This window comes from Oryctolagus cuniculus, chromosome 5 (assembly GCF_051225735.1).
Source record: "Oryctolagus cuniculus isolate XC-2025 breed Fujian yellow rabbit chromosome 5, ASM5122573v1, whole genome shotgun sequence".
Taxonomy (NCBI): domain Eukaryota; kingdom Metazoa; phylum Chordata; class Mammalia; order Lagomorpha; family Leporidae; genus Oryctolagus; species Oryctolagus cuniculus.
In genome coordinates, this window is record NC_142871.1 from 15,844,047 (window position 1) to 15,869,859 (window position 25,813).

At 36.7% G+C, this 25,813-nt stretch overlaps 1 protein-coding gene across 15 annotated transcripts in view; it reads right to left on the bottom strand.

The window, feature by feature from the left end:
* ESR1 (estrogen receptor 1) overlaps positions 1-25,813 on the bottom strand; it is a 478,649-nt gene that overhangs the window by 57,782 nt on the left and 395,054 nt on the right. For all 15 annotated transcript variants that reach the window (XM_089332575.1, XM_070073399.2, XM_070073398.2 and 12 more), the window contains one exon: positions 23,276-23,414. In XM_089332575.1, the coding sequence (XP_089188701.1) occupies positions 23,276-23,414 (139 nt within the window). The remainder of the gene's footprint in view (positions 1-23,275; positions 23,415-25,813) is intronic.

Here is a 25,813-nt window from a genome sequence, read left to right on the forward strand (position 1 = left end):
CAGCTCTGACCATTTGGGGACTGAAACAATGGATGCAATACCTTTCTCTCTCTCTCTGCCTCTCCTTCTCTATGTGTGTAACTATGACTTCCAAATAAACAAACAAATCTTTTTAAAAAATAGATCTCACTTAAAAATCAGAGTGGGAATGAGAGAGGGAGGAGCTATACAGATCGGCACACATTCCCACAGATTTACCCCTAAGGGTGAAGCTAAAATCTTGCCATGGGACTCCAAATCCCATTTAGCTGTGTGGCAGTAATCACATCTTATTTGATAATATGATCATATTAAGTATGGAACTGATCATATAGATAGTACCATAAGTCAAAGGGATCACATAAATAAGACCAAGTGCCTGGTAATAACAATAGATAGAATTAAAAGGACAGAAAGTTCCAACAGGGGAAGCAGGACACACAGCAGACTCATAGAATGACAAATACCCCAAACAGCACTCTGACTTTGGAATCAGCCACTAAGGCATTCGGATCCGGCTGAAAAGCCCAGCAGAGCATTTCAGGCATGGAAAGCCAAGATACTATGGCAAAAAATAACCTACATGTAGGATCTCTGTGAGTGAGACCCCAGTTGAAAGAAGGGGCCATCAAAGAAGGATGTACTTTTCTCTAAAGAGAGGAAAGAACTTCCACTTTGCATATGGCCCTGTCTAAAAACCGGCGGAGTTTGTGGACACAAAATGCTTCCATAGCCTTGGCAGCTCATGTCAAGAGCTTCAGGTGACTACTGACACCATAAACAAGAGTGTCAGTTGTTAAATAAATAACAGGAGTCACTGTGTACTTACTCCCCATGTAGGACCTCTGTCCCTAATGAGTTGTAATATGAGAATTAATGGTAAAACTTGCCTTCAAACTATACTTTATACTTTGGGTGTCTGTGTGGGTGCAGATAGTTAAAATCTCTACTTGGTGTAGAGTTGGTCTTCTGTATATAAAGTCAATTAAAAAGGAATCTTAATGGAAAATGGAATAGGAGAGGGAGCGGGAGGTGGGATGGGAGTCAGAGTGGGAGGGTGGGGGTAGGGGGAAGAAAGACTGTATCTGTAAAAGCTGTACATATAAAATTTGTATTCATTAAATAATAACCTTCAAAAAATGCATGCATTTTAAAAATAAAGACAAATATATGTAGAAGTAAAAGGATGAGATAAGTTATTCCACACAAACAGAAACCAAAAGCAAGCAGGCATAACTATATTAATATGAGACAAATAAAAGACTTTAAGAAAAAACTGTAAATAGAGCCAAAGAAGGTCACTATATAATGATCAAGGAATCAATTCAACAAGATGACATAATACAGGTTAATGTATACAAATCTATTGCTGGAGCAGCCAGTTTTATAAAACAAATATTACTAGGTCTCAGTAGAGACAAAAACTACCAAGTAATAGTGGGAAACTTCAACTTTCATCAATGGAAACAAAATACCACCATTCAAATATATTGCAGAACAAATACCTAACAAACATCTACAGAACTTTTCACCCAACAGCTACAGAATATACATTGTTTTAAACAGAACAGAGAACATTCTCTGCAGTAGACCATTATGCCACAAATAAAAAAGTTTTAATTGAGACTCAATGCTATAATGAGTACTCAAACAGTATATTTCGCTTTGTGTTTCTATGGGGGTGCAAACTGTTAAAATCTTTACTTAATGTATACTAAACTGATCTTCTGTAAAAAAAAAAAAAAAGAAGAAATTATCAATTCCCAACTTGACTCTCACTGGGATTAAACATGACAATAGGTCTGATCTGATTTCATCATCATTTAAAAAATCATCTATTATTTTTCACTTTATGTTTGTGTGGGAGCAAACTGTTGAAATCTCTACTTAATGTATGCTAAACTGATCTTCTGTATATAAAGAGAATCGAAAATGAATCCTCATGTGAATGGAAGGGGAGAGGTAGTGCGAAAGGGGAGGGATGCGGATGGGAGAGGCGATATGGGGGGGAAGCCATTGTAATCCATAAGATGTACTTTGGAAATTTATATTCATTAAATAAAAGTTAAAAAAAATAAAAATCATCTATTTTTTCTGACCACAATGAAATAAACTACAAACGAATATCAAAAGAAACTTTAAGAATCAAATAGGTAGAAGCTAAACAACAGATGTCTGAACAAACAATGGGTCATTAAAGAAACCAGAAGGAAAATTATTTTCTGAACAAAATGGAAATAGAAGTTATCAAAACTTGTAAGATACAGAAAAGCAATATTAAGAGGGGGAAGTTAATTGATAAAATTTTTAAAAAATTTATTTGAGAGGGTAGAATTAGAGGTGGAGGTAGAGAACGTGAGCAAGCTAGCTATCATCTACTGGATCACTCTCCAAATATTAGTAACATTCCAGCAGGTATTGAAGTCAACAACTAAGAATCCAATCCAGGGCTCCCACAGAGGTGGCAGAAGCCCAATTACTTGAACCATAACTGACATCTGCATTTGCCAGAAGCTGGAATCAGGAGTTGCAGCCCAACATTGAACCTAGACACTCTGATGTGGGACACAGGTTTTCTGACTAGCATCTTAACTGCTAGGTCAAAATTTGATTTAGTGTATTTATTATTAAGCAGACTTTCTTTTAACATATTGACAGATGTCAGAAAAAAAATAAGTTCTAATCTAAGAATTCTTCAAATGATGTATTAAATCTGTCTAAATCATTCATGGTTTTAAAAAACTCTTTTTTTTATTTTTTGGGATTTAACTTCAAGACATTATAAAATAATCTGATTGACTTTCTATCTCATGACTAACAGATTATAAAAACTGAGTATATAAAATCTAAAGTGGCTTCTTTGTGCAAACTTGAACTACATATAAGCTTAGCAATCATCTATTGCTCAAAAAGACATGCCAACCAAGGAAAAATGGACTTTGCAAGCCCTATGTGCTGGCTCAAAGTCTGTCTGATGATGGATAATGCTGAGTCTGTGGCATTTTTAGCTTGTATCCTTTGATAGTTCCTGATAAACATTTACTGTGATTTGGATCTATGATTTACATGAGTCTGTTTTGACAATTTAGCTCTTGATATATTGCTATCCACAAATTCAATGAAAAATGCAATCGAGTATTTCAGAATGAATTAAAAATACTAAAGAAGAGGAGAGAACTTCCACTTTGACCATGGCCTTGTCTAAATATGATCAGAGTCGGTGAACTCAGGGGGCTTCCATAGCCTTAGCAGCTCATGACAAGAGCCTAGGGTGATTACTGAGGACATAAACAAGCGTGTCAATTTGTTAATTCAACAACAGGAGTCACTGTGCACTTACTCCTCATGTAGAATCTTTGTCCTTAGTGTGCTGTACATTGTGATTTAATGCTATAACTAGTACTCAAACAGTATTTTTCATTTTATGTTTCTGTGTGGGAGCAAACTGTTGAAATCTTTACTTAATGTATGCTAAACTGATCTTCTGTATATAAAGAGAATCGAAAATGAATCCTCATGTGAATGGAAGGGGAGAGGGAGTGGGAAAGGGGAGGGTTGCAGGTGGGAGGGACGTTATGGGGGGGGAAGCCATTGTAATCCATAAGTTGTACTTTGGAAATTTATATTCATTAAATAAAAGTTAAACAATACTAAAGAAAATAGTCAAAGCTTTGAAAGAATTAGTTGTATATTTTGGAACTAGAGAACTCAGAAATGATATGGTCAGATACCAAAAAAAAATTAGGAATTGAGACATTTTAAAAACAAATTTCAATTAAAGAAAAAACATTGGGAATATAAATTAAATTATGCAGAACTAAACACCAAATAGATACACCTTCAGGGGCATAAAAAATAGAAAGGTAAACACTAAAAGAAAACGTGGCAGGCATTCGGTGCAGTGGTTAAGATGCTACTGAGGATATCTGTATCCCTTATTAGAGTGCACTGAGTTCAGCTTCCAGCTCTGTCCCAGATTCCAGCTTCCCACTAATGTGAAGCCTTGGAGGTAGCAGGTGATGACAAAAATTCTTGGGTCCCTGCCACTCAGTGGCAGATAAAGACTGAATTCCCAACTCCAGCTTCAACCTGAACATTTCTGACTGTTGTAGCAGATGGGAGCTATTTTTCTCTGTTGTTTCTTTCTTGTATGTATTTCCCTCTCTGCCTCTCATATTAAAAAAAATAGTAGAGCAAAAGAACAAAAGAATTTCAGAGAAAGTAATATAGAAGACAGGTTAAAAATACCTCTGTATGTAAAATGGAGCCACCATAGAACATAGTTCAGTTATTTCTCAAAAAGTTAAATGTAGAAGTGCTTTAGATCCAGCAATTCCACTCCTAGGTGTACACTCTGAAGAACTGAAGACAAGTATTCAAACAAAATCTTGTGCACGAATAATCACAGCATTAGAGACAACTTAAATTCCTATAAGCAAATGAATGGATAAACAAAGTATGGTATGTCCACTCAAGGGAATATTATTCAGTCATGAAAATTCTCGCTGGTACACATTACAGAGAGTACACACATCAGAAACACCATGCTAGGTAAAAGAGCCCAGACACATTGAGGCACATATTGTAAGATTCTATTTATATGAAATATTCAAGATATAAAAATCCACAGGAACAGAATGGAAAGTACTAGTTGCCCAGGTCTGTTGGGGAGGAATGTATGGGGAGTAACTGTTTAATAGGTAACTGGGTTTCCTTTGGGAGTAATGAAAATGTCCGGAACTAGATCATGATGATGGCTGTACAGCTCTTTGGATGTGTTAAATGCTACTGAATTGTTCACTTTAAAGATTGAAATGGTGAATTTCGTTATGTGCTTTTGCCACAGTAAATAAATCAGTCAATTTTTAAAATTAAAAAAAAATACCTCTCTATGAATAAATGGGTCCTGAAGAAGAAAACCAAAGCAAAATAGCAAAACAATTATTTAAAAATAAATGAAGAGAATAAACAAGTAAATGAAGATTTCACTCAATATATCCAAAAGAGCATGTACCTGAGAAAAGTGTATCTGTGGGAGTAGTAGACACATTGGAATTCTCTGTATCATCTGCTCAATTTTGCTAAATCAAAAACTGCTCTAAAAATTAAAGTCTATTTTTTAGATCTCAATCACTATTAAGAGAAAGAAAATCAGACTCTCTTCCAATTTCCTAACAGCAACACTTTACAGCAAACAATGAAGCAATAATTTAAAAACACTTAAAGAAAAATGAGCCAAAGATTTTGTATGCAGCCAAACTTTTCAACTGAAAGAGCATATAAAAACAATTAGAAACATTTTAAAATAAAATGTTGTCCTCATGAGTCTTTTCTGAAAAACTTTCAAGAAACGAAAGAGAGGAAGAAACTCAGGACTATCAAACAGATTAGAGAGGCATTAGCATATGGTTTGGGGGCAGATGTTAAAAATTGGGATCGAAATGAAAGAAAACAGCAAACAAGTATTATAAACTCTAGTAATATACAAAATCAGTCAGTAATAAAAATGAGAAAGGAATAGTCATAGAAATTATTAATAGTTTATTATCAATTACCTCATGGATATTAGCTGGGAGTAAATGAGTATCACCTGATTCTGACAAACCAAGTAGTAGACTTAATACTTCAAAGTTTCATATTAATAGCTAAAACTATTGGCTAAAATTGGAAAGTAGCCAGGGTGTTAAATTACTTGGCTAACATCACTTCTGTGTATAGTAGGGAATGAACAGTTTCTAAAGGAAGAGTTGGTTTAGGTAGATATAAATCTAACAACCAGAACAAAACTAAAAAACACCTACAAACAAAACAAATCAATTAAATCAATCAATAACTAGCAATGAGATAATATATGACAAATATAAAATACAACAGAACTTGAATCAAACAAAATGTTGATATCTATAAATTGTATTAAACCACCTATTAAAATATTCTCAGATTGGCTAACAAAGTAAAATTTAGTTGTAGACTATATAAAATAGAAAGCAAAAGCAGTTATTTCACTTTTGAAATAAAGAACAGGAAAAGATATTTTAAGTAGGTGAAGAATAAAAAGCAATTAGTGATCATAACCTTGATGTCAGACATGGTAAAATCCAATTCTCCTAAATAATGAACCAAAAACTTTGTAACACAGAATATATAATTCATAATAGAGATAAAGGAAATACAAATATTTATGTAGTAGATAACAAATTATGCTTCCTTGAAGGAGAAACTACAGGTACAAGATAGATATAGGCATATAATCTTGGACCTTGTATCTTAATAAGAATAAAGTGAACCTTCATTTCAAGTATATATGTAACATTTATAAAGGCTGAAATTATATTAAGCTATCATGTCAAATTTAATAAGCACCCAGAATAATTGAAATCCAAGCAATATTCCCTGATCCACAGGCAAAAAATATTAATAATAAAACAAAAATTGCTCTGACAACCTAGAAATTAAATTATTTAAAAGTTATATGAAAGGAAAAATTAAATATTCAACTGCAAGATTCTTAAAAGATAATTATAATGAAAGTAAAATATATTAGAATTCATGAAACAGTTTTGAGGAAATTCAGATTATTTACCTAAATCAAAAAATGAGAATAAATGAAGTAAATATCAAATCTAAAAGCAAGAGAAATAACTAAAATTTTACCTGACACAAAGCTTAGAGGAAGACTTAATAAAGCTCAGAACATAATTTAATGAATTAGAAAGCAGAAAACCAGCTTAACTAATTTTTAAAATAAACTAGTTCTCTGGGGAAAAACAGCCAACAAAATAGAGATATTGAGATTAGTATTTTACTTGCTGATCTCTGCTTTCTAACAAAGATAAACACACAGAATAAATTATAAGGTAAAAATAATCATTAAACCGGAGGAAATTTTAAAAATCATCAGCAATCATTAGTCCAAACATAATAAATTTGAAAACTCAGATGAAACATATAACTTTATTGGAAGACCTCATACACAAAAACTGACTCTTTAAGGAACAAAATTCTGAAGAGATCAATTACTACAGGAGAATACACTTTACATAGAGCTCCCCTGTAAGAATACACCAGGTTTAGATGGTTTCAAATGGGAATTCCACCCACATTTTAAATTTCAAAAATCAAATAATCTCGGCACTATTTACACTTTCCTGAGCAAAAAAACAGAAAGAAAAATTCCAAGTGATTTTTGTAATGCATGGGTAATGCTGATAAATAAAGAGGATACAGAGAAAACATTCACACTAAAGTTTCATATGAATTTTGACACAAAACAATAACCTTCATTCCTAAGAAAAACTTAGTAATACAGAAATGCCTAGAAACTTGTACTATGAATATATATATATATAGAATATGTATATAGAGAATATATATATATATAGAATAAGAAAATGGTATCTAGGATTGTCACTATTTTTATAAGATATTATTATTGGTGTTGTTCATGCAACTGGATAAGAAAATAGATGCTTAGGGATGCAAAGTAAAAGTCAAACACTCTTTTTGTAGAGATATGCTTTTACACTACCATGAGAATTAATGGAAAAACAAAATAATAAGCATGCAGTAAAGTAGTAGCTTATAACAACATGTAAAAATAAATTATCTACCAACAAAAAATAATCAGTGAAGAGAGATAATGGAAGAGGAACCTCTATTTATATTAATATATACAATAAATCTCTCTATGTATAGTAATATGCTATAAGTACTATATATTTACATAAATATATATATAATATCAAGGCATAATCTTGAAAATATGATGAAAAGTACATTTAAGGATACTTAGAAACACTGCTTGAAAGACATCCTTGTGTGGTCCTGAATAGGAAGGTTCAATGACAAAACCATGTCAATAATCCAATCTGTGTTTAACACAATCTCCAAAACATTACCAATACATTTTCTTACAGGGCTAAACAAGTTAATTCTAAAGGTCTCATCAAAAAAAGGAAACAAAAAAGAACCATCTTTAAAACTCTGAAAATTCAAGGGGAAATAATTGGGGTGATAATACGGCCAGATTTAAAACAATTTGGAGATTCTATAAATAAAATGTTCCATATTGATTTATAAATAGACTAAAAAACTTCAGCAGATAATTAAAATCTCAGAAAATGATTTAAGTTTATAGAGGAATACATCTCAAATCACTTGAAACAATATTGGCTTTGTAATAAATGGTGTTGGGGCAACTGAATAGCCATTTAAAAATAAAAAAGTCAATCTTTATTTCACACATACATCAGGAAAAATTGATTTTAAGAGTTCCACCTGATGCTACTGCCATCAAATACTAGAGCCCTGCTGCTTCCCTCACTGGCAAATGCTTTAAAGAGCTGATTTATTGTGAACTGGGATCTTTCCTTGGACTAGCGCTAGGTGGTCCCATTCTCTTTGCTGATGCTGGGCGGTAGCAGCCAGCACAGCTCCCAGGCAGCCTCTGGATTGTGAAGGGAAAATACCTGATGATGCTCCGCATTGTTGAGCTATGATGTAGGCTGAGGGTATTAAATGCATTTTCTACTTAGAACATTTGCAACTTATATTTTCAACATAACCCCAACAGTAAGTCAACGAACATATGTATAAAGAAAAATTCACATTTCCCACACATAAATTCTTCCTCTCATCTTCTAATCTTGATAAATACCATCACCATCCTCTCAGTTGCCAAGATCACAATCCAAAAAACCCTCCTCCCTGCTCTCCAGATCACGCTCACACAGAATTCAAGCACTCTCTCAGGTTCTGCTGCCCTCACAAACAGTGATCTATCTACATGCTCAATTGCACACAGGAGTCAGGCTTGTCTTAACCAAACATAGAAACACATAACCATAGATATATAGTATATAGGGTGCCAGGGTATGGTAAGGATGCAATGAATAGCCCCCTCATCATAACATGTACTTTGCATCCTATTTTTCAATGATAAAGTCACAATGAATCTTGGCATCTATGCCAATGGGAGAGTGGCAAATACAAAAGAAATACGAAAGTCGGTTCAGAAATGGATTCTCTGCTGTGGTGTAAAATCGAACATGAAACAGACAGTGGGAACTTTACATCTCCTTTCTATCTGATAAAATGAAAACAGAAAATAACAACTAAGAATATTAAATAAGTTTCAAAAATGCCTCTAAAAGCATCACAAGAAACATCATCCTTATTCTTTGTAGAAGGAGCCCACAAAGAAGTTTTATAAATAATACCAGCATAGATATTGGAATTTAATCACAGACCATGAGGGCATGTAACCAAGACACTACTAATAAAGACAATTTCAACTTTTAACAATAAAGGGGTATGGGCATGCTAACTCTATTTACTTTGAAGCTGAAACTCTATTCACTCATAAAATGAAGAGCTGACATAAGAAGAAACTAAGCACTATTCACACATCGGCCTATAGAATATTTCCAGGATATGGAAACAGTATTACTCATCTACCTGTCAACACCTTTTGCTTCTCTCCTTCCAGACTCCAGAGGGCCAACATATAGAATAACTCCACTTTTAAACTCAGAGAGATTAGGATATACTTTCAGACAAGATAAATACAAAGCAGTATGGTGTATTCTCTGCATGGAAATGTCAAGAATGAATGCAAGTTTATAAATGCAAGCATAAGCCAGGGATTGGTTTTTGCTTCAATCCATTGGCTTTAGAAAGAGGTAGAGAAAGATGGACTAGAGATGAATGATGCAAGGTGTGGTGAGGGCCTGCTTCTCGCCTCACTCACTTTTTTACTATGTTACTCCACACTAGATAGTAAAGTCTCCTAGGGTGTATCCGTCTCTTACATATCCATTATTTTGTATCCTCCAGAATCATTGAAAACCCTGTGGATAGGTGAGTGCTTAATATATACCTACTGAGTTGGATTAAACTGAATCCTAACACAAATTTAAATATAACCTCCTGTATAGCTGGATTTTAACAGTAAATATAAGACTTTCAAATATCAACAAGGAGAAGTTGCAATGAAAGGATACATGAGGATGGAATTACTTGGTTATCTTTGTAGTATGTGTGACTTAATACTACTATATTTTAAATTAAACTCTCAAAATATACTTTGACCATATTTTGAGAAATTTACCTGATGTTTAATTGTTCATAATACTTGGGAAATAAAAAAAAAATGTGTGAAAAATGTAAGAACAGTCAAATTAACCTCCTACACAAGATTAATTCTCTGGCTGGAGTTGTGTCTGCTCCTCTGGAGCAATTTTATACTGAGTGGATTCTCGCTGCTTACAGGCTTAATTCTCTTAAGGATTTAAAGACTTGTGGCTTAGAAAGTTTTATAAAATAATGTTGCTTAACTGTTTGTGTTTTTAAGGAAAATTCCTGGCTTGAATTTTTTTTAACTTTCTTTCTTTCAATAGAATCTTTTCAAGCACTTTCACAACTGACGGCCCTGTTGCTAAATTGAGTTTTCCTAAAAGTCCAACATCCTTGTGATTGCATGTGCTTCATATATGTACCAAGATGTTCATATGCGATACTTGAAGTGTACAATTCAATTGGTTTTAAATCTAATAGAGTTTTTGATTCATCTTTAATTAGAAGTAGTAGTAATACTGATAGTTTGGCTAATTTCTTCCTTGTTTTGGCCCAATTTTTCTCCTTTACAGTTTCATATTCCCAGGATCTGTCTGGGTACTAAGCCACTTTCAAGAACTAATCAATTGGCACCTGCTGTTGAATAATGAAGGGCTCAGAACTGGAAAGAATCAATGGATCTGAGGCCAGAATATAAACCATCAAAACTCTCTCCTGCCTGTTATCTCACACTGAAGAAAACACAAGCCAGAACAGGGCTGAATACATTAAAAAGATAACCACATGTTGGTCCTTTCTTTTCATTTATTCACCCAATTATATATGATAGTTCCGAGAAAAGTTCTTAAGATATGAATATGGTAAAGAAGCATTCAAACCCAAATGCACAGGCCTAAGCCTTCCTGGGAAATTGAGCAGGAAACATCAAAACTACTGGGGCTACGGAAACTGTCTCTTGCCCAGAACAGACCTCACTCATAGGTGAGTCGCTCACTGTGCCGTCTCTTCCCCCATTTAAACCTGCTGCTCCAGCTGTTATACTGTGTGGGGCTCTCCCCTTCAGTGTAGCACTCTGTGTCCTTCAGTGCAGCATAGAATTCAGAGAATTCTGAAAGGAGACCATAAAGGGAAGTCTTTCTCTTCATGCCCAAAAAACACAAATGGATGATTTATATTCTGAATTCATCAACTCACTGTAGAACTTCATTTTTGTATTCTTCCAAGAACAAAACCAGCAAAGAATTTACACAAAGTCTTATATGAAAAAAAAAAGCCAAGAAAAATATTGCTACAGCATTGCTTTTTTTTCCTAAAATATTTACAAATAAACAACCTAAAATGAGAATGATCTCGTTTCTAGGAAAATGGCTTTCTTTAGCTGAAAATTAATTTGTAATTGGAAAACAGTACCTTAGTAGAAGAGGCAAACATTCTCTTTCATGCACCAACCTGTTTTTCTCTTAAAGAAGAGAATTCATCCCTGTTCCTTGCCTACCAGTAAAAGAATTTTTGTGTCCAATACTATTTCCTGCAGGCAAAGCCTCTTGATGCTGCAGAATGGAAACACCTAGATCAACAACTCCCTGGCCAGACGCTTGGTAGAGGAGAATTTCTGCTTGTCAAATTAGTCCCTGCTTTTCAAATGGATGAATAGTTCCCCACCACCACCCCCAAGTGAACAGGAGTCAACAGAGAGCACTTTAGCTTCTCTGAAAAAATCCACAAATATTTCTCAGAATTTGTTAGTACAGATGGTGCCAGCAAAAAAGAATTAGACATCCCTTGGAAAGTGGACAGTCATTCTGCCTTCTAGTGATAGTAAACTTCACTCTTGGAGCAACAGAGACTCCACAAAGAAGGATGCATGATGAACTGTTTTGCCCCTGTTGTCAGCCTATATTTTTCCCTTATGAGCACTCACATGGAACCAAGTGAGAGATGCATTCCTAGTAGTCACAGCAGACATACTTTATGTTTTCTGTTGCCAAAGCACACCAAAGGATTAGGTGCTAGAATGGAAAATGAGTTTTTTCCATGTCCTGATGATTTTCACAGGCATTATTTTAACCTTCCTCTTGTGAAATATACATACACAGAACAAGAAAAATCACCAGGCTCTTTATTTATACCTTATAATAACCTTTATTTCTCAGTATTCACAAGAAGAGATGACTTCATTAAGTGCTGGGACTTCACTGCTGCAGGACACAGCGGGAGACTTAGAAATTGTGGGCAGCCTAAGCATGCATAAAACTAGCTTTTAAGCATATGTCTACCAAGAAAGTTATAAAGTACCAGAATCAAGATATCATCGGGGTGTAAATCAAGCAATAAATTTTTATAAGTGCATTCAAGATAGGAAATATATCCTCTGGTCACAAATATGAGGTGGCAACACAGTAGGTTTTCCTTTTCCAATAATAATCAAATGCCACTGGCCAATGCTAAATAGTTACCAGGAAAGACTGGGGTACGGTCTGTTTTCCTGATGGCCTTGTAAGCACAAATGCCTGGATTAGCTGGGAAGATCTGAGAGAACAGGACATTGCTATAAGCCACTGCAGAGAAACACTGACTCCAATTAGCAGCATTGGTAACCCATGGACAACAGGGATACTTGTAGCTTCAGGCTTTCTCTTGTCCCCATTTTCATGCCAATAAAAACGGTCTGTACGGGTGACTGACCTTAGCATCATCGAGATGTAATAAAAATGATCAACCTAATACATGCCTGCTGCCTCCCAGTCCTTGATCAAACACTTAGCTTTGGATTTCACAGATATATACATTTTGTTACTAAAAGGGTTACTGTATACAATGTGCTGAAAGCCCAACAGGAAGATCAAGATTATGTATGCTAATCAGAGAGTTCTCTTTTATCTAAGGCATTGGAAACATACAAGGTAAAAACATAAATGGCATTCTCAGCTACCACTCAAAAGCCATTGTGCATATGTATAAAATTTCAAATAGGCTATTAGTCCAAATATTTTTATTATTATATATCCATCAATGTTATCAAAACCAGTTATCCTCACACACTAAGACAAAATGGTAAAATTTAATAATAATAAAGAGAATTGAAAATGAATCTTGATATGAATGGAATGGGAGAGGGAGTGGGAGTTGGGAGGGTTGTGGGTGGGAGGGAAGTTATGGAGGGGAAAAGCCACTGTAATCCAAAAGCTGTACTTTGGAAATTTATATTTACTAAATAAAAGTTTAAAAAATTAATAATACTTATGCACATGTTGATGATTATAAAAATAGATAATTTTATACAATGATAAATATTTAAACAAATATTATTTAAATATTATTTAATATTATTTAATTTTATTTAAATATTATTTAATATTATTAATATTATTTATTTTATTATTATTAAATTTATTCTGTACTTTATACATTAATATTTACCAATTACTTTTAAATGTAGTGAGATCTTTATTTTATTTTATAGTGGGTTCTGTTATGGAAAAATAAGATCCTCTGATTATCCACATTTGGAATTCAGAAGAAGTTACATAACAAGTTTATAGAATATAAAGAAACATATAAGTCCAAATTAAGTGCACTTATAAATTAAGAAAATCCTTCCAAAACAGATAGATGTAATTTCTACAAAGTCTCAAGGAATAATCCAAAAATTAATGAATAGTAATGACAAGTGAGTTTGATGACAGTAACAGCTGCATGACAACTGAAAGATGTGGATTCTCTTCCAGACTCTGCAACATGTAACCTGGGTGACCTTGCTGGTGCTATTAACATTTGTTTGTTATCATGGAAAACTTTGTACACTGAAGGTAACACAAAGATGAACAAGATCCAGTTCCTGATCCCAAGAAGTTTATGAGCTTGTAGGGGAGATAAAACATACAATTGAAACGTATAGTAGGATAAGACTAAAACTTTTAGAGAAATACAAAGTAACTACATTGAGAATTTAGATAAAAGGAAGATGACTAATTTTTGCCTAGGAGGAGAGAATTTGAAGGAAAGTTTAATAGAAAAGTGGCATGAGCTTTTAAGAATGGGTAATACTCTGAAGAAAGGAAAGAAAAAGAAAAAAAGGGAGAGGGGGGAAAAGAGGGAGGAAGCAAAAGACCACATATTCTTAGAATTGTGACTGTCAACTACACTGAATCCGTTCTCCTTGTATTAATGTGACATTAAAATGAGAATTGATGAGAACTATGTTTTAGTAATTAACATGTATTTGCTGTGACCCTGAGATCTAGCATATCAGTAAATTTCTTTAAAAATAAAGTTAAGAAAAGAATGTATAAGATTCTGACAAGGAATCCTACAGGTAGAAAACTTCTCACAGAATTTGACTGGGTGATGTTACATTCACAGCCCTCAAGTCAAACTCAGCTGCCAGATGAGCTTAGCCTGTACAAGTCTCCTGGTCATCTAATCCGCGCACTCCCTTTGGGACTCTCACCAACCAGCCTTCTTCATGTATATAATCTGACTGGCTTAGCAGATAGTTGTACTAATGACACTCAGAGAAGAGATACAGAACGATCAAGGTGAAGAACCTACGGGGTACTTTCCAAGAATTGAGAGGCCACTGGGCACTGAGTTAGGAAGCATCATGATCACAGCTATACTTCAGAAAGCGTCTAGCAGCACTACAGTGGAGGGACTGGAAGAAGGGGAAGACAAGAAAGAGAGACAGTGATAGAGACAGGCAATCTGAGGAGGAGACGACCAGAGCCTCTGCTAGGGCAGGGGAGTAGAGATGAAGGGGATGGATTCAGAAGCAGCTCAGGAGAGTCCTGATTAACTGCATAATCTAGTAAGGGAGGAAGTGAACTCAATAGTTAACTTAAAATCTATAGCTCCAGTGTCCAAAGGATTGTTGATGTCACTAACATAGAGCAGAACAGAAAATAACAGGCTTGATGAAGAGCATAATCTATTCAGTTTTAGGTATGTGTGTTTGAAGAGTTTGTTTATAGGGCATTGAAGTTGGCAAGTCTAGAACAGTAGTTCTCAACAGAGAACAACTGGCCCTTCTCCCAGCCGCTGCCACACCCAAGTGTGGTGAACATAACCTGGTAGGTGGGCGGGCTTGCTGTCAGCATCTGCAGGTGGAATCCAAGGGATGCTGCTAAACATCCCAGATTGCACAGGACATCCCTTACCAGAAAGAACGATCTGACCCCTGTGTCAGCAGTACACAGGTTGATAAATACTGGTCTAGAAACAGTAGAAACTTCAAACATGGAGTTTTAGAAAGCAGGAATGGATAATGATGAGAATTTGGTCACACATGCCTCACTGAGAGCTACAATGAGTTTGCGAAAAGGAAAGCAGGAAAGGTGCGGATACATTCCTAGGCAGTGACACCTCATTGGCAGTATGAGTTCACTGGGGTGAAGTACTCTGTCAGAAACCCTTTCATATTCAAAATGCAATGATTTTATGAATTTTTCATGTGTGAACTCAAGAAGATATATATAACTGAGAATGGAAATATAGAGTAGGTAAGTTCATCCAAAAACTACCAACATCCAAAAATCTAAACAAAGACACATTCAATTTGAAGCAGGTAAAGATCATATGTGGTCTAGGACTTTTATGTGGTATAACTTGGTCACAGAACCATACTACTTTAAGTCAAGAAACTTTTTAAACAGATACAGGAGGAATAAAGAAGAAATCAAAGGAATACAGAAGAGAATGAGATTGCAAGAGAAAAATGACAACACAAAGACAACAAAGAAAGGGATGAGAACAAAGGAAAAAGAAATAACAAAAGATAGTAAAGTGTCAGTGAAGTTATAAGCAATAGCACCAGTGACCATTCAGTAACTTTGTAAAAGTGTGATACCAGAATACACTGCATGGACAGAAAAATCTGCTTCTTGACCAGAATCACCACAGTTCTCTAAAAGTTATACTGGGGTAGAGCAAATGGTGGCTGAATAAGATGTTCCAGTGATATTCTCTCCACAGAGGTAACAGTTTGAACAGCTTTTCAAGTGCCAAGCCACCTTTACAAAGGTGAGAGACCACAGTGGTTGGTTTTAGTACAATTTTTTTTTTAAATATGCATTCGAGAAGGCAGGAAGGTAATAACTGCCATGTCACCCCTCTCCTAGCTCTAAGTAGTACAGTGTGTGTAGAGATGCCTGGCTTCTCAAATCTAAGAAGGAAGGGAATTAAATCCAGGACTTAGACTTGAAAACCAGTACCAGGCCTACCCCAGTAAATCATAGTACTAGGTAGACCCCTACAGCCCCTGTTCCCAGGCCAGTATCACTAGACTCTATCAGGAGGCTTTTAAAGCCTACTTAGCCAGGTAGCCAAAAGATGATTTCCACCACCCCTCCTGCAACCTGTGTCAGAAAGTGGAGTAATGTTCCAGCCATTGGGAAGTACAGTGGGAAACTGAGCTTAGGACTTTGCCTTGGAGTTCAGAGCTCAGGCTTTGGTAGTGAGACCTAGCACTGGATAAAGCCTCAAAGTCACTACTCCCAAGCCAGTATTCACAGTCTAGGCTAACCCTGACATCATGCAGAAACCTATGCTGTGATGTGATGAACTTCAAAGGATGGAATCATTCTGGTGTGTATCATGGCCAGACTCACCTCTGAGACTGCACATACCACTGACACTGCACAAGTCTGGTGACTATGAGACCCAGATGTGATCCAGCTTAGAATCAGTGTAGAAAGCCGTGGGGTTACATTTAACACCCCTCCTTCAATCATGAGCAGATAGCAAAGACCTCTATGATATACCTGGAGACTCAGTGCCACATTGGTGAAATCCAACATGGAGCAGATCCGAACAGTTCCCATACACAGTCAAGTCCTATGGACAGAGCCTCCGGACCCGCCCTTGGGCAAGGTAGGGTCCCAGTGCCCCAGTGGATTAGGTTTATATCCCAGTTGGCATCACCAGGAGCTGGCTGCAACAGGCTCAGGCTGTGAGTCCACCTCTGCAGCAGGCCATCCCTAGCAGTGTGGACTTCAGACCGGGTTGTGCTGGGGTTGGTAGGATGTGGGCTCCAAGTGTGCTCTAGCTGTATGGCATTGGAGACTACACAAGATATCTGGGCCTACTCCAGTCTAAGAGAATCTTGCAGGGATGGACTACATCTTTTTAGATACCTCAACCCTGTTGATTCTAAAGAACCCATAATTGTAGATTTGGGGCCAATTTGGGGTATCCTCTAAAGTTAAAGCAGCAATCACACAACAGACTCCAAACAAATTTTCACTTAGGGTGCTATATAGTATTGAATTAGCTGAAGTGTCCACAGACTCACAGAAAATAAACAGATTACTTAGGATTTCTAGAAGGACAGGGACAAACAATGCCATATTTCAAAAATTAATAAACCTAATCCTTCAAAGTGTAGACAATGTTATATACCAATGAATGCCAAGAATTGTTGTCCTTTTAAAAAGATTTACTTATATATTTGAGAGACAGAGTTACAGAGAGCAGAAGAAATAGTGAGAGGTCTTCCATTCACTGGTTCACTACCCAAATGGCAGCAATTGGGGAGCTAGGCTGATCTGAAGCTAGGAGACAAGAGTGTCTTCCAAGTCTCCCACGTGGGAGCAGAAGCCCAACTATTTGGGTCATCCTCTACTGCTTTCCCAGGCCATAGCAGAGAACAGATCGGAAGAGGAGCAGCCAGCACTTGAACCAGCACCCATACTGGATGCCTGCACCTGGCAGAGGTTTAACCTACTATGCCACAGCTCCAGCCCCAAGAACTGTTGTCTCTTGCAACAAAATGGATGCAATTGAAAACCATTTTGTTTAGTGAAATAAGCCAGTCCCCAAAAGACAAATATCATGTTTTCCCTGATTGGTGGTAACTAATATAAATAGTACATAAATTGCAATACATATTAATGGAATTGACATTTTGAGATTTGATTGTTGTTTAGAGCTCTTGTCTATGCTCTTGAGGAACAGTGGTTTTTCTACTTTCTACTTGTTAACTTCTTTATTTGTTTGAGAGCTAAGCTTGTTATAATAAAATAAACTGAAAGTATGTCATCGTATAAAAATTGAAGGAGAAAATAAGGAAGGAAGGAAGGAAGGAAGGAAGGAAGGAAGGAAGGAAGGTAGGTAGGTGGGACTGTAGGTGGGAAGGAGGGTATGGTAGGAAGTATCATTATGCTCTTTTCTGAATATATATGAAATACATGAAATTTTGTCACCTTATATAAATAATTTTTTAAAAAGAACATTAAGAGAAACATGATCTCATTTAACACATAAAATAAGGCATCAGAAATCAATTAGACATTGCAAATTATCAGACGAAGAACTCTGTCAGACAGACTTAATACAGAGATGGAAGTAATTTTTTAATATCAAACAGAGATCCTTGATCTAGAAAGTACAGTGAATTAAATTTAAAATGTGATACAAGTCATCAATAACTATTTTTTATAAAAGAAGAAATGATGAGCTTTAAGGCAGTATATTTGAAAATATACAGTTGGGGAGGATAAAAATAAGAGAAATTAATAAAGCTAAGGAGAACTTTGGGACATTAAAATATCAAATATCCAAGTTACTGGGGTTCAAAAAGCAATTGAGACTGCCAAAGAAATAGAAGGCATGTTAAAAGGCATGTTCTTTGTTCTTGCCTAACCTAGAGATACAACTCTACAGGTACAGGAAGTTCAGAGGTTATAGGACAGATTCTAATTCTACCCCAAGATATATATTATAATCAAGGTCTCCAAAATTAGAGAGCAAGTGAAAAAATAAAATATAACACATAAAGAAGGCATAACACAACCTAAAATATAATGTAACACATAAAGAAATTCACCTGGCTGCAGACTTCTTGACAGAAATCTCACAGTCTAGAAGGAAGGAGGAGGAGACTTTGGCATTCCTGAAGGAAAACAATCTTCCAATCAAGAATATTATATCCTGCAAAGCTATAATTCATATATAAAGCAGAGATAAAGACATCTCCAAATAAATGAAATTTGAGACAATTTATGACCATCAGGACTCTTTATTATAAGAAATGTTAATGGAAGTTCTTCAAACTGAAAGAGACTTTAATAAAGTAAAAACTTCCTAAAGTAGAAAACTCACTAGTAAGAGTAGCTATTCCAGGGGCCGGGGCCGTGGCTCACTTGGCTAATCCTCTGCCTGTGGTGCCGGCATCCCATATGGGCACCGGGTTCTAGTCCCGGTTGCTCCTCTTCCATTCCAGCTCTCTGTTGTGGCCCAGGAGGGCAGTGGAGGTTGGCCCAAGTGCTTGGGTGCCTGCACCCACGTGGGAGACCAGGAAAAGCACCTGGCTCCTGGCTTCGGATCAGCGCAACGTGCTGGCCATAGCGGCCATTTCGGGAGTGAACCAACAGAAGGAAGACCTTTTTCTCTGTCTCTCTCACTGTCTAAATCTGGCTATCTAATTAAAAAAAAAAAAAAGAGTAGCTATTCCAGAAAAATTCAGAATGTTCTAATATTGTTAACATAGTGAAAACATTCATATGTTTAGCATGGAAATTAAAAAATAATTTAAAAAATAATAATTGTATGCTGAGATAGAAAACATAGAAAGACATTATTAAATTTCTTGAAACAAATGGAAATATAAACACAACACACCAAAAGCTTGGGATGTAGCAAAAAATGAGGAACTTTATAGAAACCAAGGCATACATCAAAGAAGCAGAAAGATCTTGCATAAAAATCAGAAAATAAGAACAAATCAAACCCAAAATTAGCAGAAGGAAAGAAATAATAAAACTCCAGGAAAAAAATAAATGCAGATTTTTTAAACTATCCAAAAAATCAACAAAATGAAAATCTGATTATTTGTAATGATAAACAAAATTGACAAACACTTAGATAGTAAGCTCAAGTAAACAAAGTTTTAAAATAAAAGATAAAAAGTGTTGAAGATTTGGAGAAAAGAGAACTTTTGCACACTCTCGATGGAATAAATTTGCAGAGACATTGTAGCAAATACTACAGAGGAGCCTTACTAAACTAAAACAGAACAACCATATGATCCAGTAATCCCACTACTTGGTTTATAGCCAAAGGAAATGAAATGACCTTGCTGAGAGATATATGCATGTCCATGTTTACTGCATTAGTCACAATGGCCAAGAAAATGAAAAAAACCTACTTCCAATAAAAAATAAATGAATACAGAAAATGTGGTATGAATACACAAAGGAATATTATTCAGTCATTAAAAATGAAATCTTGTCATCTGCAACAACATGGATGGAACTGGAGGGCATTACGTTAAATGAAACATGCCAAGTGCTGGACAAATATCGCATCATCTCATTCATATATGGACTCTAGAAAAGCTTATCTCATAAAAGTTGAAGGTATATTGGTAGTTATCAGAGGCTGAGGAGAGGAGAGGAGAGGAGAGGGAGTTACCAGAGGCTGGGGAGTGCAGCGAAGAGGGTAAGCAGGGGGAAGTTTATTTAATACCTAGTAAGATATAGTTAGATAGGAGTAAGAAGCTCTGGTGTTCCATTGCACTTTAGGGGGTGATACATAATGGTCATACACCATTTATTTCTCTTAAAAATGGAAAGAAAAGATTTTGAATGTTTCACCATAAAGAAATGATAAATGTTTGAGGACACAGATATGTTTACCTTGATTAGACATTACACAATGTACATCCGTATGCAAGCACTACATGGTGCCCCCATAAATATGTCTCAGTTAAAATTTTTTAAAAATTTTGGGCTGATGTTGCGGTATAATGTGTTAAGTTGCTGCTTGCAATGCTGGCATTCCATATCAGAGTGCCGGATCAATTACTGGCTGTTCTGCTTCCAATCCAGCTGTTTGCTAATGTGCCTGGGAAGGCAGCAGAAGATGGCCCAAGTACTTGTCACCCATGTGGAATATTCAAATGGAATTCCTGTCTCCTGGCTTCAGCCTGGGTCAGCCATGGCTGTAGTGGTCATTTGGGGTGTAAGCTAGCTGAAGGAAGAGTGCTTACTCTCTCTCTCTCCACCTCCCTCTCTCATCTTCTCCCTCTTACTCTCTCCCTATCACTCTACTTATTTTAAAAATTCATTTGATTAACCAAGTGAGGCATTCGGTTCCAGCTAAAAATCCCATGAGAGTATTTTAGGCATGGGAAGCCAAGAAACTCTGGCAAAAAAAAACAAAAAAAAAAAAAAAAAAAAAAAAAAAAAAAAAAAAAACACCTAAATGAAAGATTTCTGTGAGATTCCAGTGGAAAGAATGTGCCATCAAAGGAGGAGGTACCTTTCTCTGAAGGGAGGAGAGAACTTCCACTTTGACCATGACCTTGTCTAAATAAGGTCAGAGTTTGTGAACTTAAGAGGCTTCCATAGCCTTGACAGCTCATGACAAGAGCCTAGGGTGATTACTGACGCCACAAACAAGAGTGTCAATTGTTAAGTCAACAACAGGAGCCACTGTGCACTTACTCCCCATGTAGGATCTTTGTCCTTAATGTGTTGTGCTATGTGAATTAACGGTATAACTAGTACTCAAACAGTACTTTACACTTTGTGTTTCTATGTGGGTGCAAACTGTTGAAATCTTTACTTAGTATATACTAAATTGATCTTCTGTATATAAAGATAATTGAAAATGAATCTTGATGTGAGTGGGATGCGGGAGGGAGCAGGAGATGGGAGGGTTATGAATGGGAGAGAAGTTATGGGGGTGGGGGAGCCACTGTAATCCAAAAGCTGTACTTAGGAAATTTATATTTATTAAACAAAAGTTACAAAAATCATTTGATTTTAAATCTAAAAAGCTATATTATTGCAAAATGACAAAACAGTAAACAACACCTTGTCTAATTCTCTTGAACTTCATAAATTTTGCTGTACTCTGCTCCAGGAGGTGCTGATGCAGGGATCCCTAGAGTAGGGTTGGGAATGGGGAGGTAGTATCGTGCCCCAACATGAAGGACTGTGAGAAATCAGGGTCTTGGAGCGCTGGGCACAGAAGCAAAATAAATCTGTAAGAAACAGTAAGTTTATGGTTCCTTCCCAAAAAGCCAAGATATACCTGGAAGCAGAGCTATGGCAGCAAACCAAAGGAGGCAACACTGGATAGAAAAAAGCAGGAAGAACAAGTTCCCAGGATAGAAGGTCACAGGGCGTTCCAGAGGCAAAATGATTTTAGATTCAGATCCTCATCCCACCATCAGCTGGTTCTGTGCTTTTTGTCTCTGTGATGCAACTTCCTTTCCAGCAAAATGTGAATGATAAGCTTTCTGCCTCCCAGGAATGTTGTCATGATTAAATAAGACCATGTGCGGCCGGCGCCGCGGCTCACTAGGCTAATCCTCTGCCTTGCGGCACCAGCACACAGGGTTCTAGTCCCAGTCGGGGCGCCGGATTCTGTCCCAGTTGCCCCTCTTCCAGGCCAGCCCTCTGCTGTGGCCAGGGAGTGCAGTGGAGGATGGCCCAAGTGCTTGGGCCCTGCACCCCATGGAAGACCAGGAGAAGCACCTGGCTCCTGGCTCCTGCCTTCGGATCAGCGCGGTGCGCCGCTGCGGCGGCCATTGGAGGGTGAACCAACGGCAAAGGAAGACCTTTCTCTCTCTGTCCCTCTCTCTCTCACTGTCCACTCTGCCTGTCAAAAAAAAACATGTGCCCCAAGTGTTTAGCAAACTTCTTGGTATAAGGTGCAGATGCCTGTAGTGTTAGTTGATGTAGAATAATGCCTAAATCCCATTATTCCAAGAAATGACTGATACAGAAAAATACGATCTACATTCTCAGGGATCCCAAGGATGATTTTTTAAAAAAATATTTTTGAAAACTGAAACAAATTTATAGAACTGGAACTGGCCTTCAGAACTTTTTGGTCAAATTTCTTCATTTTATTATTGTTAATACTGGAGAAAGAAATGAAAATGCTATTGTGGTTTGGATCAACACTTGATTTTATTAAAGGGAGGCTATTCATCAATTTTATATAACTCAAGAAGGCAGTTAGGAAACTGTAGTTCATTGTGTGTATGTGCAAGTGCTTGTGTGTGTGTTACAAATAATAGAGGTCCCCTCAGGAGCTTCTTGCAGAAAATAGCTCTTAGCTTTCTGTGAACTTAACTGGCCTTTAGTACCCAAATTCACCCATTTATAAAGCAAACATATTTAAGGGTTCCCTGAAGATTCACCGAGTTCTGAATAAAACAGTTTCAGTGACCATGAGGGATACGCTTCTCCTAAACCACAGTCAGGCCACTCACCTGTCCAGGAGTAAGTTAGGAGCAAATAGAAGCTTCCCTGGGTGCTCCATGGAGCGCCAGACAAGACCGATCATCAGGATCTCTAGCCAGGCACATTCCAGAAGGTGGACCTGATCATGAAGGGTCAAATCCACAAAGCCTGAAACAAGACAAGAGAAATTCTGCTCACTGAAAATGAAAACTATTTATTACCAATCAAATTTATGCAACTAGGGATTTGAACTGGAAGAGTCTGCTATGAATTGAATGTAACCAAGTGTGATAGAAGCAGGTTTTATAGGGAAGTAACTATTTTTTAACCTATTGATAACAATGAATCTCAATGTGGCATTAAGTTTTCTAGTGCCTTAGTGTCATATCTACAGAAATATAGAACTTATGCAACCCACTCAAGTTTTCTATAATGTTCTGATCTAAAATAGAGTTAAAACCTCAATTTTCTTCTTAGTCATTTCTAATAGCCTTGAGTGACTGTTATTATTCATTTTGTTTAGTTGAAGACAGAAAGTATAAGAAATATAAATTGCTTACATAAAACCATACAGTCATGACCAAATTACTACGTCTCTATTTCTTTGCAAATCCACGACCTTTTATCTTAATGTGTAATGACAGATCAGTGATGCCAGTGTATGTAAATATATCACTTATAATGAATCAGATGAACAATGATAACATGATGATTTCTTCTGGTAAAAACCATTGAAGTGCTCTTTAAGTCCAAAGTTATTGCACCTCCCACTACTGCCTCACTGAGCCATGCCAACTCCAATGAGAGTGTAACCTTTATCAAAGCAGGCTTCTTTTCACTAGAACGAGAGGATTCCAGTTATATAGAGCAGGGTTCACATCCAGAAAAATGAGAAAGTGAATGGCTTTGTTCATAAGAAAATCTAAAAGATTAGAAAGCAATGATTGGGTATCAGAATACCTGGGGGTTAGGGGAAGGCAACAGGTGTTACAAAAATATACAGTTATTTACCTATTGAGCACACTTGGATCAAAACGGATGAAACTGGCTCTAGAGAAACATCACCTGATCCAACAACAAGCACTTTTCTTTCTCAGTATTGTCTAATGTTTATATTCACGAGTGAGATTCTTTCTCTGTTCTTATGATATTCACTGTTTTCTGTAGGAAAATATGTAATCATGTAGCCATTGAGTTCTCCAATTTATCTATGAAGAAACCTACCAGAGATTATTCAATACGCTAAACAAACTTCAAAAATTACACATGATGAAATCTGGAAGTGCCTCTTGAGTTTCCAGAACTTTAGTTAGCCAGGGAACCAATCAATTTTGGAAACCAAAGACCTGCTTTACAGTAGCAACTTTACATTTAAACACAATACTTCCTAATTCTCACTGTAAGATTTCAACGTTATTTAAATCTGCCAGTATAGTTGTCTTCCAGGAGCCAGAAAAGCTCCCTATAATCATTTGTAGCACTTAAGCAGGGTAATTATGAGATCTGCCTCAAGTATGTCTGACTCTTCTGTTGGAAGTCAACAGGATTGCTGGGCCCTTTTGTTGAAATGTTGTAGGCTGCTCAAAAGAAGTGTCCACTTAATTATGTTTTCTGCCTGTTCGTATTGCTGGCACATAGGGGTTCTGATTTCTGTTGCCTGGTGTCCCCTGCAAGTTCCTGGGACAGAATTGAGGGGAAGGTACAGAAAAGACTGTCAATTAACTTTCTCAATAATACAAGGACTGTGAAAGAAAGTTGTAAAATGGAGTGTCTCCTTTTTTCTAATGTCCTAGTTTTGATATTATTTTTAACCATGTAGGAGCTAACTATCATTTTGTTGTGGAACAGATGTTCTCAATTCATAGCCAATAGGAAAATTAACATAAATCTGAAATAAAGTTAAATAAGGCCAATTATGTACAGATATTAATTTTCAGTCCCTTTTTAATGTTTGGCATCTACTAAGGGGGCTACAACATCCACTTATTTCTGAGGACTGATCTATCAAGGGCAAGAGGCTTCTCTTCTGAGGAGCTGTGTCAAGACTCCTTTCACATCATTGTTCTTCAGGCTGTGGATGAAGAGTACAGTATGGGGGTGACCACAGTGCACATCACTGAGGCAGTTGAGCTTAAGGAACAATGAGTAACAGCACAGCTGAGGTAGACCCCAAGGTAGACCCAGAACAAGGGGAAAACCCAGGGGTGAGAACCATAGGGGGAACATATTTTATACTTGCTTGCATTGGGGGTTAGCTCCATCCTTGAGGAGAAAACCCTGAGAGTAAGAGAAGAGAAGCCCAGTGGTTGAAACCAATCTGTCAATACAGTTGGCATCTACAAGATGTTACTGATAAGGGTATCTGATCTAGTCACCTTGAGAATTTCAGTGCCAAAAGAGAAGGCCAATCACATCATGAGGAAAATGTGGACCAGGCTAACCCAGTAGGTGGTGAACCAAGACATGTGGATCAGCAGGCCACAGAAGCAAGGGTTCATGATGACTGGGCAATGGTTGGCAGATGGCCTCACATTATTCAAGGGCCTGTGTGGTTAGATGTAAACTCT